This window comes from Ctenopharyngodon idella, chromosome 17 (assembly GCF_019924925.1).
Source record: "Ctenopharyngodon idella isolate HZGC_01 chromosome 17, HZGC01, whole genome shotgun sequence".
Taxonomy (NCBI): domain Eukaryota; kingdom Metazoa; phylum Chordata; class Actinopteri; order Cypriniformes; family Xenocyprididae; genus Ctenopharyngodon; species Ctenopharyngodon idella.
In genome coordinates this window covers 31,326,780-31,345,387 of record NC_067236.1, presented here as the reverse complement: position 1 = coordinate 31,345,387, position 18,608 = coordinate 31,326,780, and the positions used below count along the sequence as shown (strand labels likewise).

At 40.4% G+C, this 18,608-nt stretch overlaps 2 protein-coding genes across 4 annotated transcripts in view; one reads left to right on the top strand and one right to left on the bottom strand.

Annotated features, from left to right (window-relative positions):
- tfb1m (transcription factor B1, mitochondrial) overlaps positions 1 to 17,231 on the top strand; it is a 38,350-nt gene extending 21,119 nt beyond the window's left edge. For all 3 annotated transcript variants that reach the window (XM_051868125.1, XM_051868127.1, XM_051868126.1), the window contains exons 7-8: positions 14,934 to 15,061; positions 16,521 to 17,231. In XM_051868125.1, coding sequence (XP_051724085.1) covers positions 14,934 to 15,061; positions 16,521 to 16,800 — 408 coding nt within the window. In that variant the 3' untranslated portion in view covers positions 16,801 to 17,231. The remainder of the gene's footprint in view (positions 1 to 14,933; positions 15,062 to 16,520) is intronic.
- Positions 2,466 to 14,940, bottom strand: LOC127498599 (claudin-20). The gene is given in 3 exon segments (XM_051868128.1): positions 2,466 to 6,755; positions 6,757 to 7,187; positions 14,657 to 14,940. Coding segments are annotated over 2 exon segments (732 nt in total). The 5' UTR covers positions 7,084 to 7,187; positions 14,657 to 14,940; the 3' UTR covers positions 2,466 to 6,350.
- Positions 17,232 to 18,608: the final 1,377 nt, after the last annotated feature.

Sequence of the window (18,608 nt, the reverse complement as noted above, 5' to 3'; positions counted from 1 at the left end):
TAGGAAGAATTAAAAAAAAGTAGGTTTTTCTGAAAATTCAAAATGGCGGAATTTTCATTAAGGAAAACGAACACAATTGAATCACCTTTAGCCAAGGAATCATATGAAAAAAGAAATTAGTTTCTAGCCCTTAAGGTTCAAAAGTTATTTGCATAAACATAAGTGCAAATTTGGACAGTTGGTGGCGCTAGAGCTATTAAGATAGAGGCTCCAAATTTGCTATGGTGACAATTCAGACTGGCCTCTATCTGTGTACCAAATTTCATAACTTTCCCGCAAGCGGTTCTATGGGCTGCCATAGACTCCCAGAGCGAAAGAAGAAGAATAGGAACGCCAACGATTACAATAGGTGCCTACACACCTTCAGTGCTTGGCCCCTAAAAATAAAAATGCTTGCCATTTGAGGGCTGCTGACGGATTGGTTGACTATGGACTTGGCCTGCCATTACTGCTGATGGGTTTTTGATGGCCGATGAAGTTTAATTAGTTGAGCTGTTGTTACATGACAGAAACGATTTAACTAGCACCTCATATTTGCATGAAGACAAGTAATGGAGTATTTCACCCTTGTGTACTGTTACAAATAAAATGGTCGTTACAGCAGGGTCGGGAGTGTGCACGTTTGCTTGCAAAAGAACTGCAGTTAACCTCTCTGCTTAATAGCCTTGTGATTTGAGGTTATTTCAAACATCTGAGCCCCAATCCATGGGTCTGTCATTACTGCAGCAGAGGGCAAAGACCTTTGAAATGAATCACAGAAGATTTCACCTCATTAGATCTCTTATGGGAATCACTTTTTTTTTTTTTTTTTTATCTTTAAGCTGTGTTATGTAATCAGGACTGAATCCCCCTAATAAAGGTTATATGAATGTTTGTTTTCTTTGAACAAACATTTTTGTTAATATGAATGTAAATTGTGGCATAAAAATTCACCTAAAGAACTAAGGCCCGGTTTCACAGACAGGGTTTAGATTAAGCCAGGATTAAGCCATTTAAGTAGAAACATGCCTTAGAAAAACATTACTGGTGTGTGCCTTTTGAGACAAAACAATGACACTGATATATTTTAAGATATGTCAGTGCAAGTTGCTTTCAGTTAAAACAGCTCAAACATGCATTTTAGTCTGGAACTAGCTTTAAAGGGTTAGTTCACCCAAAAATGAAAATAATGTAATTTATTACTCACCCTCATGTCATTCTTTGTTCATCTTCAGAACACAAATTAAGATATTTTTGATGAAATCCAATGGCTCAGTGAGGCCTGCATTGCCAGCAATGACATTTCCTCTCTCAAGATCCAGAAAGGTACTCAAAACATATTTAAAACAGTTCATGTGACTACAGTGGTTTAACCTTAATGTTATGAAGCGATGAGAATACTTTTTGTGCGCCAAAAAACAACAACAAAATAATGACTTTTCAACAATATCTAGTGATGGCCGATTTCAAAATACTGCTTCATGAAGCTTCGAAGCTTTACAAATCTTTTGTTTCGAATCAGTGATTCAGATCGTATCAAACTGCCAAACTGCTGAAATCACGTGACTTTGGCGCTCCGAACAACTGATACAAAAGATTTGTAAAGCTTTGACGCTTCATGAAGCAGTGTTTTTAAAATCGGCCATCACTAGATATTGTTGAAAAGTCTCTATTTTGTTTTTTTGGTGCACAAAAAGTATTCTCGTCACTTTATAATATTAAGGTTGAACCACTGTAGTCACATGAACTGTTTTAAATATGTCTTTAGTACCTTTATGGATCTTGAGAAGTTTGGTGACATTGTTGTCAATGGAGGTCTCACTGAGCCATCGGATTTCATCAAAAAATATCTTAATTTGTGTTTCAAAGATTACAGGTGTAGAACGACATGAGGGTGAGTAATAAATGACATAATTTTCATTTTTGGGTGAGCTAACCCTTTAAGCCTTGTCTGTGAAACCAGGGGAAAGTGTAATATATGGCCAAAAGTCTGCCAGGTCTGTCTTCCATTTAATGGACTGTGTGAATTAGTGGTATGATCAATGCATATGTCAAATCAGAACAGCATAATTCTCAATATTGTAATACAGCATTGTTTTTTTTAAACAAGATCAGCCTAATTTAAAGGCAGTACGACAAATACTACCATGCTATGATGTATACAAATGTACTTAAAATTTAAATGCACCATCCTTTTAAAAACTGGGTAAAGTTTGCGTAGTTTATATATTTGCGCATCTTGTTATATGAGATTCACAGTTTTCAGAACAGCTCAAAGAATACATTTCTTCGCTCTCAGTGGTTATCTAGAAAGCAAATGAATGCTGACTTTATTCATTCATGTTTAATGATGTCTAAAGATACAGTAAATGGAATATATGAAGTAATGTGTGTTCAGTACAGCCTGTTCTATTATGTCATTTGTTGCTTGAGACTGTTGTCCTCACACGTACAAAACAGCACACATAAATTAAATAAGACTTAAATGTTTTTTAAGAACATATGCTTCCACCATTTTTTATTAATAAAAATATAACTACTTGCACAAGCACACTGAGAGAACAGTACAGAAATATTTGAACCATATCCTCTGCAAAATTAAGAAGTGCGGAAGCATCCACCAAAATATAAGCTTCATTTATCCAGTCTGGAATCATTAAATTGGCCACTGAACAAAAACGAGGGCCTCTCAGTTTCGTCTGGGTCATATGAAACTTTTTTTTTTTTTTCTAGCGTGCTAATAAACAAGCTGCACCATAACAATATATGAATAGTTTGTCTTTATAATTACAAAACCTCTATTGGTAATACTATCTACAGATGATCATCTTTATTTCAGTGTATCTTTTAGCATGTTAGGCTAACAAAAAATAAATTGCTTTCAAATGAGGTTACACAAGTAAAGGTGTAAATGTTTGTCTTCTTATAAAGAAGATTTGCTGTGAACATGCTTGGGTGTTGTACAGTGCTCTCAGGAAATTAATAAAAAGATAAACGCAATCTCTGCAGAGCTGTGATGAATATGAAATCCCAAAGCACAATTTAAATGGTCTCAGTCCCTGGTGAACCTGAACAGTTTGTGATCCTGGGATCGTTGTGCTTTGGAATTTTAGGGGGAAAGTATGCAAGTTGATCAACTTTATATTTATAAATTATCTCTCATTACAGATGACAGTCTTTGAAAAACTTTAAATCATCTTGCATTTGGCAAACAGAACAGTACACCTGTACATACATTTGCAAAGTAGTCATTAGTTTGGCACATTCACAATTGTAACATTTCAGTGCATCGTCACTTTTGGAGGGTAGGAGGAGTGCTTATTGCATTCGGTAATGGTGCATGGGCAGTCGTTATTGTCCAGGAGCTGGCACGGTCTGCTGAGGAGGGCGTAATCTGCCCTAGAGGGGCAGCACAAAGCCTGGCTGTGCCCACTCAGCATGCCCGCCACCGCCTGCAGGGGGCGAGCTGGGCCCAGCCATCTGCTCGCCTGTGGGAATCTGCTTGAGAGGAAGAATGCGCTGTGCCATCCATCACTGCCAAAGCTCTTTTTGCCAGAGTAGAACAACACTGAAATTGCATTCCTCCCTTCAGCAGCGTAGAAACGCACGGCTGCATCCAAGCACATTCACACTTACTCGACTCTTGGCACAAGTTATGTGTGCAGGGGAGGGGGGGCATGCTTATGAGGGGGTACATGCATTGGCAAATTGGCACATGACATGCAACTGTTCTGGCTGTCAGAGGCGGCATCCATAAGCGCTCAGGGATGGCAAGCACTGAGGGAGGTCGAGGATGACAATGTGAAGTTTCTCGCTCTTAAAAGAATATTAAAGGGATAGTTCAACCCAAAAATTAAAATTATCCCATGATTTTCTCACCCTCAAGCCATCCTAGGTGTATATGACTATCTTCTTTCAGATGAACACAATCGGAGATATATTTAAAAATATCCTGGCTCTTCCAAGCTTTATAATGGTTGTGAAGGGGGGGGGCACATTTTGAAGCCAAAAAAAGTGCATCCATCCATCATAAAAGCAATCCATACGGCTCGAGGGGGTTAATAAAGGCCTTCTGAAGTGAAGCCATGGGTATTTGTAAGAAAAATATCCATATTTAAAACTTTAACTATAATAACTAGCTTTTGGCCATCGATTGCAGCGGAAGAGTGGCCTCTGACCCGACACATGACGCATCAAGGATAGAGCAAAACAAAACACAGCTCATGAATTAGAAGTCTAAAATGAGAATTATAAAAAGAATTTTCTTAAAGAGAAATGTCGGAGGATTTTGATATAAGAGAAGAGGAGCTCGAGTTTGTTGCACAGCCCTATTTGTTTAAACCGCGAGAGGCGTCTAAACTTGCGATACCCCAGTGTCCTGCGTCATACATCGCGTCACGGTTTACTCTGGCGCAAGTCAACTTGCGCAGTATGCATATGGTTGTCCGCCGGAAGCTAGTTATTTGAATTTATAAAGTTTTAAATATGAATATTTTATTTTTAAAATCGCTTCGCTTTGCTTAAGAAGGCCTTTATTAACCCAGTGGAGCCGTGTGAATATCTTTTATGATGGATGGATGCATTTTTTTGGGCTTTAAAATGTGGCCCCACGTTCACTACCATTATAAAGCTTGGAGGACCAAGGATATTTTTAAATATATCTCCAATTGTGTTCGTCTGAAAGACGTCATATACACCTAGGATGGCTTGGGGGTGAGTAAATCATGGGATAATTTTCATTTTTGGGTGAACTATCCCTTTAAGCTATGCCCTCTATGGGCAGCATCTGTGGCATGCTGACAAAAATGTTGACTTCTTTAGTGTATATTTAAAACCCCATTGTGGCAAGCGGCCGATTACTACTTTCAAGTCTGTGAAAACAAATAAGAAATGCTTTTACGCTAGTAACACGTACAGTAATAACAATGGAAGGAAGGCGAGCAGCACCACAAATAAACCACTGTAAACATATAACCATTTCCCTTTCTGTGGTAATTGATAATATGCCGCAGATGATGCCCATGGATGTTAAGAATAACCTGAAATATTCCTTTAAGGCGATTTTTAAAGAGCCCCTTGTAGGTGACAATCTGTCAGCAGGCATTTGGAGACATATTGGCTGTATATTCAAATTTGGAGAAAAGCAAACGTCATTTGGCAAAGGAGATTTCCATTGAGAGTGGACATATTGCAGCGAATTGCTGCCAATTACTGAAACTCAATCTTTCTAAAACAAAACTGCTGCACGTATATTGTCTCCTCAAGATTGGAGTTGGTCAGCAGAATAGGGACCCTCCCGTCTGAGAGAGAGGGTGTTGCAGAGGCTTTGTCTCTAGACACCGATCCCCTGCTCTTGGCTGGAGTGATTCATGACACTCATCATAGAGAGGACCACCATCCTCTGAGTGTGCAGAGAGATACGACCCCTAGACAATACACGTATTTGGGTATAAAATCCTGTCTCCATGGCAGTGAGGAGCAGAATGAGTAAAAAGCACACATGCAGCACGGTATGTGTATGAATGTGTGTGATAGAGCGGCAGGCAGCTTGCTTTTGTTAAAGTGTTGAACAGCACAACATTACATCGTCCATTTGACGTAAGAAGGGGCAGTCTCCTCTCATATGGATTTCCATATGGATTTCCCATACATACCTGACCCAGCAACCCCAATTCACTCTCTCCTCCCACTTTTCTCCAAACAGTTTCAGCGGTTTATGAACTACAGCTCTTTAGGCACAGGCTATATGGCTACAATTCAGTCTACATCAGGCATTCCACTGCATTATGCACAGGCTCCAGAAAGCATGCTTAGGCAGAATATCAATCATCCTATCAGCTACCAAAATAAGACAAGAGATTTCATTAACACAACCATTAACTCAAGTAGAAAGAAAAGCAAAGAATCTCCCAAACAATGGCTCTCCCATACGATTGCCTCTTAGAGACATATTGCCATCTTACTTTAAACAGAGGTTACCAAACGATTGTTAGCAGCTAAACGATTGCTTCTGAGTTCAGATCTTTGGGAAGGGGGGGGGGGCGGGATTTGAAGTAGCAGAAACATTTCCTTGTTGCTAATCCGTTCCCAGAGGAACACTTTAATAAGATTTACTAGGATGCTGGATATGTGCGTTTATTTATCATCTCGCTTAGCGTGTCGCTACTGCAGCGTTTCTGCCACTCGCCCCTCAGTATTCACAATCCGTCTGTTCCAAGACGACGCTTCAGGGAATACTTCCACCATTTGTGCTTGCTGATCTTAAAAAGGAAAGAATTGGAAAGGAGAAGGGAAAGTTGCGGTCCCTCTCGCCCTTTCATTTTGTAATCACAAGAGGTCGAGTGGCAGTGCATTGCACTTGTCTTGCTCCCTTATACATAGTCCTGCAGGCTGTAGCCGGTCTTGTTGTCCAGCGGAGAGAGGGAGCAGTACTGGTGCTGGAGCTGCTCCTGTTGCTGCTGTTGTTGCAGCAATTGTTGTTGCTGCTGCAAGAGGAGTTTGTCTGGAGGGAGAAGTATCAAATCCTGGGGGCCGTGTCTCTTACCCGAGCAGGATAGACAGAAAATGGATCCACCCACGAAAAGGAAACCAGACGAGACGAAGGCTACGTAGACGGCGCCGCCTGGCTCAAACTTGTTGCTTTCGGGCACATTGACGTCAAGGAAACTGACAATCACCTCGTTTGTGTACCAGGAGGCGGGAACGAGGCAGAGGAAGCCAGAGGCCAGAAAGCAGGTGCCGGCTGCCATGGCAGCGTGGCGTTTAGCACGGCCGTCCACCGCCCCACCGAGTGCACTTCAGACCCAAAGAGGCCAAACACAATCCCAGTGCTGCCAACACGCATGAAAGCACCATAGTGGTGCGTGCCGTCTGCAGGTATGCGGGCAGCGCCAGCACAGAGTATTTTAGCGTACAGCTGAACATGCCCGTGCTGTACCAGGTGCAGTCCATCCACAGCCCCTGCATCTGCGAGATGGCAGTGATGATGTTCGAACCGACATCCGCGCTCACCTTCCAGTTGGGCAGTAACGTGGCCACCGTGGCACCTAGGATGCCTAACAATGCCAGCACGAAGGCGAAGATCTGCGTGCCTGTGGACGCCATCCTGCCGCGTTCCTTAACCCAGCCAACATTCACACAGGCTTGCTTCGTCCCCTCTCCTTCGGCTGCAACTGCGACGGCAGAGACTCCTCAGCACCGCCGCCTGCCTGAGGAAATAAGTGAGAGAATTAAACGAGTGTCCTCCTCCCCCAGTGCACTGGGAACAAAGAGAAGCGTGCGCACAGGATGATGAGGAAGCAGGTTCCTGACTGTGATTTTTAGTGCTGCTGTGCCTTTCCTGTTCATGCCTCATACCCGCATCTAGACTGGAGAGTTATTAGCAGGGGGGCAGTACATACACGCATTGTTGCGATATTTGATAACTGAAGTCCGATTCAGTTTTCAGGTAAATGAAATAAAGTATCGTTTCAGACACACAACTTGTCAGCACATTTTGTCTTTCGTTTTACTGAGGCAATAACAGAAATCTGTTAGATTATGACTCATAGCGGAGGCTGAACGGTTTATTTAGGCTGTAATACGGAGCGGAATGCAGAAATCCTGTACTTACCTCGGCTGGTGCAGAGCGAGCTATGACGCGTCAGGTTTCCGAGCATATACACGTACGCAGACGTACAGACTGCTAAATACATTAACAGAGTATAAACGCCCTTAGATGTATTGTTAGCGATCCGTTCATGTTGTCAGCAGCGGTGTATCAGAGGACCTTACAGCGACGATGCTGTGTTCAAAGCTGCACGAATGATGGTCTACGTCACGCAGCAACGGTCGTTCTCAACTTCACGCGCATGAAAGTCTGTTATTTGATCCCTCAGCATCTATTATCGCATTTAGTAAGCTTTTTGATTCGGTTTACCGGCAATATTGAACGCTTTAACTTATCCCATTGTTTTTTCTCATAGAAAAAAAACCTTGTTTAACTCCTTAATTGTAAAGAAGAGCTTGTTCATATTTTAACGGTGTTTATTACATGATATAGCCTCAGAGATTAAATGTTTTGATTAGACATTCATATTGAATTCTGTGTAAAAATATGTAAACACGCTTAAACATATTGAAAACGTCCTGAAATTATTACCCCTTACGAAAATTAACCATGGTTTTATTATATTATAGTTGGCGTATTGATTACCATTTGTATAACCACACAAATACCATAGTTAAACTATGGTTTATGTTACAAAACTATAGTTAATTTGTGGTTACCATGGAATAACTACAATAACTTTTTTTCTATTTATACATAGTAAAACCATTGATAATATTCATAAGGGACATTTACTAGAGAAGCAAAATGGCTATATTAAGCTTTTTTCAGTCTGTCATCTTGTTCTATTTTCAGATATTTTTTTCTTGTGTTGTATGCATAAACTTCACCATCGTTTTCCCCTTATTTTCTAACAGCCTTTATTTTTTTTTTTTAATCATAGTATTATGATTAAAAAAATCATATCACAGCAGTATCATGCTGTGTTTTACCTTTTTGTAATTAATTTATTTTTCACTGAATGTTAAAATTCTAACAAGATGTGGGGGAAAAAGATGTTTTGGTAAATGTATACCAAAACTCTCGTGTCCCTTTTTCTGTCACAGACCACTGCCCACTTTGGCAGCTACAAAATTGTGTGATGTTAAATGGGCATGTGTGTCCCTTTCACCTGCTATTACAAGGAGTTTTGCTATATTGGCAACGCACCACTATCACCCTAATCATAATATGACTATCCAGTGAGCAGGAACATTGACACTGCAGGAGGATGAACTCACAGCTGCTGCCCCTATAAACCCCTGCACCCCCACCCCTGCCGTCCTCCATCCGTCCTCTCCTCGCTGCAGGGTGGGAGTGGCTATATGGCATTGGTTTAGAAATGACAAAGAGGGCAAAGAAGGACGAAACAGAGTATCTATTTATCTATCTATCTGTCTATCTATCTATCTGTCTCATAAAAAGATCATAAAAGCTCTGTTTTTTGTAAACAAGTTCTATTAACTCTTATCAGTACTTCTACACAGGTGAAGCTGAAGGTGTAGCATATAGAGCTGCAGGATGGATAAAATGAGAATCACAATTTTTTTGGTTTCAGATCCTAGAGATCATGATTCTCCCACGATTCTGAATATAAAACTAAACAAAATAACATATAATTTACTAGAGGTTCTGACAAAACATTAATTGCTGGACTCTAGTGTTTAATTAATTTGAATGAATTCTTTATTTATTTATTTTTTTTGAATTTGAATGAATTCAATGACTCATTAATAAATACTTGTTTCATTACTGGATGAATCAGTGTTTTTGAACTAATCTTTTGAATTGAATGACAAAATACATTTTATAAAATGGCTAGTTCCAGTCCTTGATTCTGATTGGTCAATAGCTGTGTTTTATTCACGATAAAACACGACTACCGCATTTTACCGCTTCACCCAACGGCTCTGTGTATCACTACACAGCACCCTTAGCAACCACTCTTAGCAACGTAAACATTTTGATATTGTTAATAACACAAGACGCGCCACTCGTATTGTTTTGAATGGGAGAAAGTGCAACGTGTAAAATGGCGGAATAAGTCCCGCCTTCTAAATAAGAGCCGATCGCCGATTGGTAAAGTCATCGCATCACTGCAGTTAGAAGCTCCGGTTCCTATAGAAACAGTTAGACGCGCGCCTCCGAAATGAGACACAAGAGACGCGCATTTAGGACTGCGCATGCGCATTAGCTTGATCCAGCCTGAAAAATACCGTATTTTTTTTGTCATGATTTGAACGTTTAGAAACAAAATTTATGAGAGCGTAACGGCTAACTTAATCACGTGCGGCACCTCTCAGCCTATCGTTTAATTGCAGTGACGTCAGTCGCAACATTCCCTAGTCTGCCTTCTCTTAAAAAATACATTTTTATCAAGCTAAAATCTATATATAGTTCCCAATGAAAGTATTGTTTAGTGTAAAACATGCTGAAGATTAGCGAACAGGCTGTCGATTAATTAAATGATAAGCTATTTCCCCACAAAAGCTGTTTAATCAGCATAGTGCAGCCTCTCATCCATTGACATCCATTCAAAAAACAGCCTCTGGTCTCCTTCCCTGCGTACCGCCAGGGGCGGAGCGTTAGCATTAGCCGTTACGCTTTTTTGGCTAAAGGTTGCAGGCTTGCCTTCCAGTGGCTTTGCTTTGGTATGATTACACAACACCCTTAGCAACCACTCTTAGCAACGTAAACATTTTGATATTGTTAATTGAAGCTTACTGTATTATAGTAGAGTATTGTGAGAGAGATCGAGTGAACAAGTGTACCTGCATTTAGATATAGCGGTTTCCTTCAGGTCAGTCCTATGTTCTTAATAAAAAAAAATCCATTTCGTCTGCTGCCATATCTTGTTTTTTAACAGTTAATGGGTTTCTCCGTGACCTGATGCTGATAGCGCTAGACAAAGCATTTGTGAGTTTCGTCTTGATCTGTGTTCACAAGTTTTGGTTCTTTCAATGTAATAGTCTTCGCTGCTGACTGACACACTCATAAAGACAGTCTTTGCCACCATCTAATGGCGTAATAATGTAACTTCTGTTGCTGTTCACAATCAGAGACTAGTTTTTCCAGCGGAAGGAAGGCTTTTAGTGACTTTACTTCATGAAAGTTGCATTGCTACTTATATTTTATTGGCTTTAATACTTGTATTGTGTGGTACATACTCTGCACCGCGTCGTGCCTAACAATGCCCCTTAGCTGTTATAAATTCACTGTAAACCACACTTCTTGGGGCTTATTGCTTTATTTTAACAGTCACTTGTCGCCACCTAGTGGCGATAGATGTAATTGAAAACCGTTATTTAAAGCACCAAGTTCGTTTCAAAAGGTGGTTTGCTCTATTTTGAACACTATTGTAGACATCGGTGTTTATATCCTAACTTTAAACTTTTATCTCAGTACTTCTGTGATAGTTTGAATATTTGTAACACAGAAACAACTATGGTTCAAAACTCTCTCTCTGGATCAGTGCAACAGCACGAACACAGATTTGAATGATTTTGTCAAAGGTTTAATAGACAGGCGAATCGTTGTCATTAACAAAATAAGATAGCGTGGGTGTTTGAATCGAGATCGCAATCTTTTTTCGATTAATCGTGCAGCTCAGTTGATATGTATTTGGGCCTTATAGGGTGTTAATGTACATATATGTCCTCACACTGGAAGTGCTGATGCTTGGATTGTGCTGAAAAATAAATAAATAAATGTGTAAGGGGTGCCGTTAACGTGTCCAGGGAGTGTGGATGTGTTGGGAGCTGATGTGTGAAGACACCAAAAGCAATTATATACATGGTACCTTGATTTTATCACCCCTAGCTTTCATGTGCAGAAGCTTGAGTTGACATTGAAATTGACATTTCTTCTGGGAAGGGGTGTTTTTTTTCTTCCCTATTTGCTTGTGTGCTTTTTTTATTGTTTAGGATGAGATCCATTTGTTTGTTCACAGTTGCTGATGGAGTCATTTCATTACCCTGCTGTAGCTGTTTGCCTGTAATGCAGATGTCAAAATGGTCTTATTGCAACTGCTACAGAAATGGCCGTTTAAATTCATGATAATAAATGGAAATTACTCTCTGCTGTGCAAGACGGGAGCGCACGGGTTTCCACACTACCTTGATTTATTGCCTCTGTGCTTTTTCTTGTGAATTTACTGTTCAATGAAATAGGAATACTTTTCACCGAACTGTCATTCTTTGAGTGTTTAAATATAGGGCCGCTGTTCGTTTGACCCTCTTACCACGCTTACCCTCACTGCCCATCTTGCCTTGTCTTCAGCCACACACCTTAAAACCTCTGTGAGACTCCACGAGAATCATTTCATATCTGAGAAGCACATCAGTAGTTCCCATCAATGCCTTGGGCGATTCATGGAGCGTGGGACGAACCATTCCTACAGTGAAAACAAGCCTCTCTAGCAAAAGCCCTGTCAGACTCCACTGGTTACATCCTCTCTTTCTGCTTCTTCATCTGAGCTGAAGTAAGAGTGGTTGTCTTTTGAAAGTGCTGTCATGATTAATGTATCCATACTCATTGCAGGACTATTTTCTCCTTTCCCTCACTGTATGCATTCCCATCCGCGCACTCCGTTGTTCTCTGGCAGTTATGTAAAGGAAATAATGGTTACTCAGATTGCCCTGAGGGACTGCCACCTCAATCTGAGCATTCTCCATTAGAAATGACAAATTAAACTTCACACCCTTTATATTAAAGTAGCACTTCTGTTCAAGTGCAAATAGTGGTGCGTTTTACTTGCAATGTGTGAAGGTTGTTAATGACAGTAATGTGTTTTTTTTTCTCTTGTAAGATAGTGACCACAACAGGAATATTGTCTGAGAGAGAATTATGGAATCGCAGGCTGTGATACTGACTAAACGTAATTTCAATGGTCAGTTGCATAGAATTGATTAAAAGGGTTAGTTCACCCAAAAATGAAATTTCTGTCATTAATTACTCACCCTCATGTCGTTCTACACCCGTAAGACTTTAGTTCATATTTGGAACACAAATTAAGATATTTTTGATGAAGTCCGAGAGATTTCTGTCCCTCCATTGACAGCTACACAACTACCACTTTCAAGCCCCAGAAAGGTAGTAAGACATCATTAAAGTACTCCATGTGATACTAGTGGTTTAACCTCAATTCTATGAAGCGATGCAAGTGCTTTGTTTGTGCAATAAATGAATAAACAAACATACCCCTTTATTAATCTCTAATGCACGTAACAATGTTGGCTCTCACGTCAACACAACACGCCTACGTCGTGCTGCTCTTGTGAACATGCGTTGGAGATTTATATTTTGTAAATAAAGTGGTAAATTATGTTTTTTTGTTTGTTTGTTTTTTTGCGCAAACAAAGCACTTCGCATCTATTGGCGGGAATTGAGAACCAAAGTGCGTGGAGCATATCCTTAAAGACGTCTCATCTCATGAATATTAAAGCAATGAATGCACTGAAAAGCCCTCGTCCTACTCATATACATCAGATATCAATGCAGAGAGAGAGAGATGCACAAAGCTGCACAATTAATCTTAAAAAGATCGCATTCTCGATTTCATCACCCATGTGATCTAATTCCTAACGATTCGCCTGTGTATATTAAACCTTTGACAAAAATAAAATCGCAACATTCAAATGTGCGTTTGTGCTGCCGCTGCTTTAGAGAGAGCATTTGTCATGTTTAGATATAAACAGCTTCAAACAATCTTTTCAAACACACAGTATCATTATTTCTGTTACAAATTTCCAATTATCACAGAAGTATACAAAAGTTTATTATTCAGATATAAATGCTGATGTCTACATTACCGATCAAAATAGAATAAATCACCTTTTGAAAGTAACTGGATGCTTCAAATAACGACTGTATTGATTGCATTGTTACACCACTAGGTGGCAACAAATTGCTGTTAAAACTGTAACTATCACTGAATCATTCTTTCAGAAACAAGTGAAGTCTTTATGAATCCAACTTACAAAAATATTGTTTACCTGTCTGGATCTTACATGTGTGTTCAAGCATCTTAACACAATTATTAACACATTATTTGTTAAACCACTGGAGTCACATGGATTACTTTAATGATGTCTTTACTAACTTTCTGGGGCTTCAAAGTGGTAGTTGTGTAGCTGTCAATGGAGGGACAGAAACCTCTCAGATTTCATTAAAAATATCTTCATTTGTGTTCTGAAGATGATTTTCATCTTTGTGTGAACTAACCCTTTAAGGTAAAGGATTCTCTCATAAGTTTATTTTATCAGGTTGATCGAGGGCATATTATAGGCAAGCTGCTGCATATATCCATATATAACTTTATCTGGTTGCTCCTAAATCCGGTTTCTTTTTGACTTGTTAGGGACTTGAATGTACCTGGTCAAAATTTCAGACCCTTGGGGGGAAAAAAAGGGCCCAAGTGTTTTATTTTAAAACCAGTGTCCCTGGTGGGGTAAATGACAGGTGGCCAAATTGATTTCCTGAATGTTGGTTCTCGTCCCGCACAGCCGAGGCAGATGAGTCGATGGTTTCTGAAAGCTCTTGTCACATCTTCACTTCTCTGTCATCTCCAGTCTATTGCTTTTTTTGTAGCCTTAAACACCAGAAAGGAGCTTCAAAGCCTTGTATCCTGCTCATAATTTATTTAAAGTGAGCCCAGGAGTGGAAGAATCTAGCCGAAGTCAAGAGTTCTGCATGATTGCGACTCAAGCAGATGGGTTTATGTTAAACTACAGTAAGCCACACAGCTGAAATACAGCACAAATCACCTACAGCTAATTGCAATTCATCTGTTCATGTCCATCCCACACCTCCATTATAGGGGCATTCCAACACAATTTTCAGAATCCACACTCTGGAAGAGTGAATAATGCAGGTATAATGCACTGCTACAGGTCTGTAGCTGGTTCGGGAGCTACCAAAATGATGTCTCCACACCACAATTACATGAGAGAAACAGGTTTTAGTCTAGGCACAGCAGGTGTCTGTGACGGTTTTGCATAAAGAATCAAAGAAAGCTCGAACATCCCTCCACAGCAGCACTAGACTTTGGCTATAAGAACATTTAGGAAGCAACAATGTAACGAGACTCACTATTCACATTTGAAGAGGCTTGTTTTGATGCTCCTTCAAACAGGTGTTACTGTAGCAACCGGAACCGGCTTGTCATCCTGCAGCGTCACGACCTCCTCCTCTCCCAATCCTCTGCTTTTCTTCATGCGTATATTCCCTTTTTTTGAGCTAGTTTCCATTCCTTTTCTCCCCTTCACTGGAGTGGGAGTATCTCTTGAATATGGTCTCCACGTCTGACTCTAACACTGTTGTCTGTGTGTGTGTGTGTTTGCATCTCATCGCCCCGCGGTGTGCGTAGGTGGATGTGGGGGTGGTGCACTTCACTCCGCTGGCTCAGCCCCAGATCCAGCAGCCCTTCAAGCTGGTCGAGAAGATTGTCAAGAACGCCTTCCAGTTCCGGAGGAAGCACTGCCGCAGAGGACTCGAGTAAGCATTCACCAGGCTTTCTTTCCATCAACTACTTTTCAAAACTCGACTCTATTCTCAATGTTTAGTTTGGTTATAACTAAGGGATGGACCTTATTCAGGGTGGACACCATTATTAGAGGCGAATGAAACAAGGCTGTGAGAAACAGAAGTACAGCCCGCGCAATGGCTTGTACCTGTTGTGTACCTTCACTGATGAAAATGATTCTGTGGTGGAGTAAATCTACAGAAAAAACCTGAGGAAGTTAGTCCAAGCAAGAATTTAAAAAAGTAAATTCTATATTGATATATTTCTCAATTTAAGCTTGTAGAAATTAAAGCGTAAATATCAATGTTATAAAATGAAGTAAAACCTACAGTACTCAACTTTCTGATACTGGTGTTCCCATCATGCACTGGGACATAAATAAATAATAAGGTTGCTTTTTTCACTGTTTTCCCTCTGTATTTACACTGTACTATCATTGCTTTTGTTGTTCGGTTTAGTAACTTGCTGCTTTGTGACACCTAGAGTTCATTTTCTACTCAAAACGACACATTCATACTCAAATGATCCAACGAATGTTACCGTTATGGTGTATTGTGTGTGCATTATCTCTTCATCACGGCACCTGTTAGTGGGTGGGATATATTAGGCAGCAAGTGAACATTTTGTCCTCAAAGTTGATGTGTTAGAAGCAGGAAAAATGTTTGACAAGGGCCAAATTGTGATGGCTAGACAACTGGGTCAGAGCATCTCCAAAACTGCAGCTCTTGTGGGGTGTTCCCGGTTTGGAAGGAACAGTGGTGAACCGGCGACAGGGTCATGGGCGGCCAAGGCTCATTGATGCACGTGGGGAGCGAAGGCTGGCCTGTGTGGTCCGATCCAACAGACGAGCTACTGTAGCTCAAACTGCTCAAGAAGTTAATGCTGGTTCTGATAGAAAGGTGTCAGAATACACAGTGCGTATCTGAGGCAGTGTGATGCTTTGGGCAATGTTCTGCTGGGAAATCTTGGGTCCTGCCATCCATGTGGATGTTACTTTGACACGTACCACCTACATAAGCATTGTTCTATACCATGAGTCAGCGTTCTGACGTAAACACAGAAGTGCTGCACTGTGTTAACTACGCCAACAGTGTAGGAGACTGATGCAGACGAGAAGAAATTGTTGAATAAGTCATTATTTTTGTTTGTTTATTATGAATACCTTTACAATGCATTATACACGAAGGCTTTAAGTAAAGTGTTACAGATTGGAAGTAACTCAGCAATTATGTATCACTGAAGTGAGGAGTGTGAGGGAAAACATCTGTAATACAAGCAGCTGCATAATCCGTACGTGTCGCTGCTTTTGTTTGACAAGCATTAAGTGAACATCCGCACAGACCGCATAACGTCACTTCCATGCCACTTTTCAAGTTTTCTACGTTAACTCATTGTGTCAGCGTGTGAAGACTGTTTTCTTCTTTGCTGCAGGATGCTGTTCCCCGAGTGTCAGCGTCAGGAACTGACGGAAGAGTTGCTGCGCAGCGCTGATGTGGATCCCACACTGCGGCCCACAGAGATCTCTATTTCTGAATTCAGGGCTTTAGCAGACGCCTACAGCAAGCTTTGTGAGGAGAACCAAGGCCTCATCGACTATGAATTCAGAGAGGAACTGAAACTTAAGCATCAGGCGAAGAGACGCTGGGGCAGCAGCCATAAAGGGCTTCACCTTCACACCACAACAGAGGAGAATGTTAATGGAAACCACTAACGCAGGAAACTGCAGACTCTTAATGGTGACATTTTCAGCAGCTGGCATGCATTTTTCACTGGGGTTTTTTTTCTTTCTTGAATGGATGTCTGTATAAGGGCGAGGTGGAAAAAAACTTTTAAAAGATGCAAGGAGCTTAAAATAAAGTCATGGGAGATATAATTTAAAAACATAGTTTTCACATAAATCTGCTTTATAAGTAGGAAGAAAGATTACATGAATCAAATCAGGCTCCTAGTCTCTCTCTGTACTGCTTAGAGGAAGAGACGGGGGTTGCCCAGAAAACCTGTCATATCATAAAACAGCTCTGGGAATGCTTTAATCATTTTTCAGCAAGAGGCTGACATCCATCTGTCAGAGAAAAGCATTTGCCATCGTTACCTAAAAATAATTTGACTTTGATGAATAAATTATTTTACATATTCTTTGGATATGTGTGTGCATATAAGATTGATGTTCTTCATCTCTCTATGACCTTACTCTTGTCTTTAAAGGGATAGTTCACCCCAAAATGAAAATTGTCATTAATTACTCACCCTCATGTCGTGCCAAACCTGTAAGACTTTCGATCATCTTCAGAACACAAATTAAGATACTTTTGATGAAATCTAAGAGAATTCTGTTCCTTAATTGACTGCCTTTGCAACTGACACTTTGATGCTTCAAAGGTCCTGTTTCCACCTGGTATTAAGATGCGTTTTCGTCGATGGGATCACAAATGGACGCTAAATACAGGTGTAAATGGGGAGTAAAATGTTTTGGGCTTGTCAACTTTTGACCACTTCCAGAGATAGTTGAAAACACATTTGACCGGATTGCTTTCGTAGTGAAAACGCTCATGTGGTCGAATGTGTTCAAACAGACACAAAAGACCGCCTACTGACCTAATGTGTAAACATTATGGGAAGCGCACTAGCCAGACAGAATTTAAACTTTGAAAAATGTACCAAGCAAAATGTTCTCACAGCGTTCGGTGTAGTATTGCGGCTATCAGAGCAGAAATAAAAGCTGATGCTCTCCGTATGTTTTTCCGTCATCTCTGGTCACGTTCATATGTAAATTGCGAGAGCTTATTTTGTCCATTAGGTCGAAACATCTGAAAAAACCATACATTTATCCGTCCATAGACCTTCCCCTTGAAGAAATCATGACAGAAAGTGGACAAAAGAGACGGATTAAAACACCAGGTGTAAACGGGTATGTGTCTCCCTCATCTACTTGTGAACCGATCGACCAAAACTCACCTTAATACCAGGTGTAAACGGGGCCAAAAAGTCCATAAAGAGATCGTAAAACTAATCCATATGAATTGAGCGGTTTAGTCCAAATTTTTTGAAAGGACTCGATCACTTTTGTATGATGAACAGATTTAATTTTTCTCACATGTAAACCTTGATCAGCGAACACAAGCAGAAGCTCAACTGAACGTTTCTGAGAGCTCAAATGTGCTGGTTCTGGAAGAGAGGTTTGTTCTCGTGTTTCATTCAGGTTCGATCAAGCATCTGCTTGTGTTCACTGATCAAGGTTTATATGTGAAAAGTCTACATTAAATCTGGTCATCATAAAAAAGCAATCGATTCTCTTTAGAACATTTGGACTGAACTGCTCGATTTATATGGATTAGTTTTATGATCTCTTTATGGACTTTTTGAAAGCGTCAAAGATCAAGTTGCAAACGCAGTACTAAACGCTTTATATAATTGAGGTTAAACCACTGGAGTCACATGGAGTACTTTAATGATGTCTTTACTAACTTTCTGGGGCTTAAAAGTGGTAGTTGTGTAGCTGTCAATGGAGGGACAGAAACC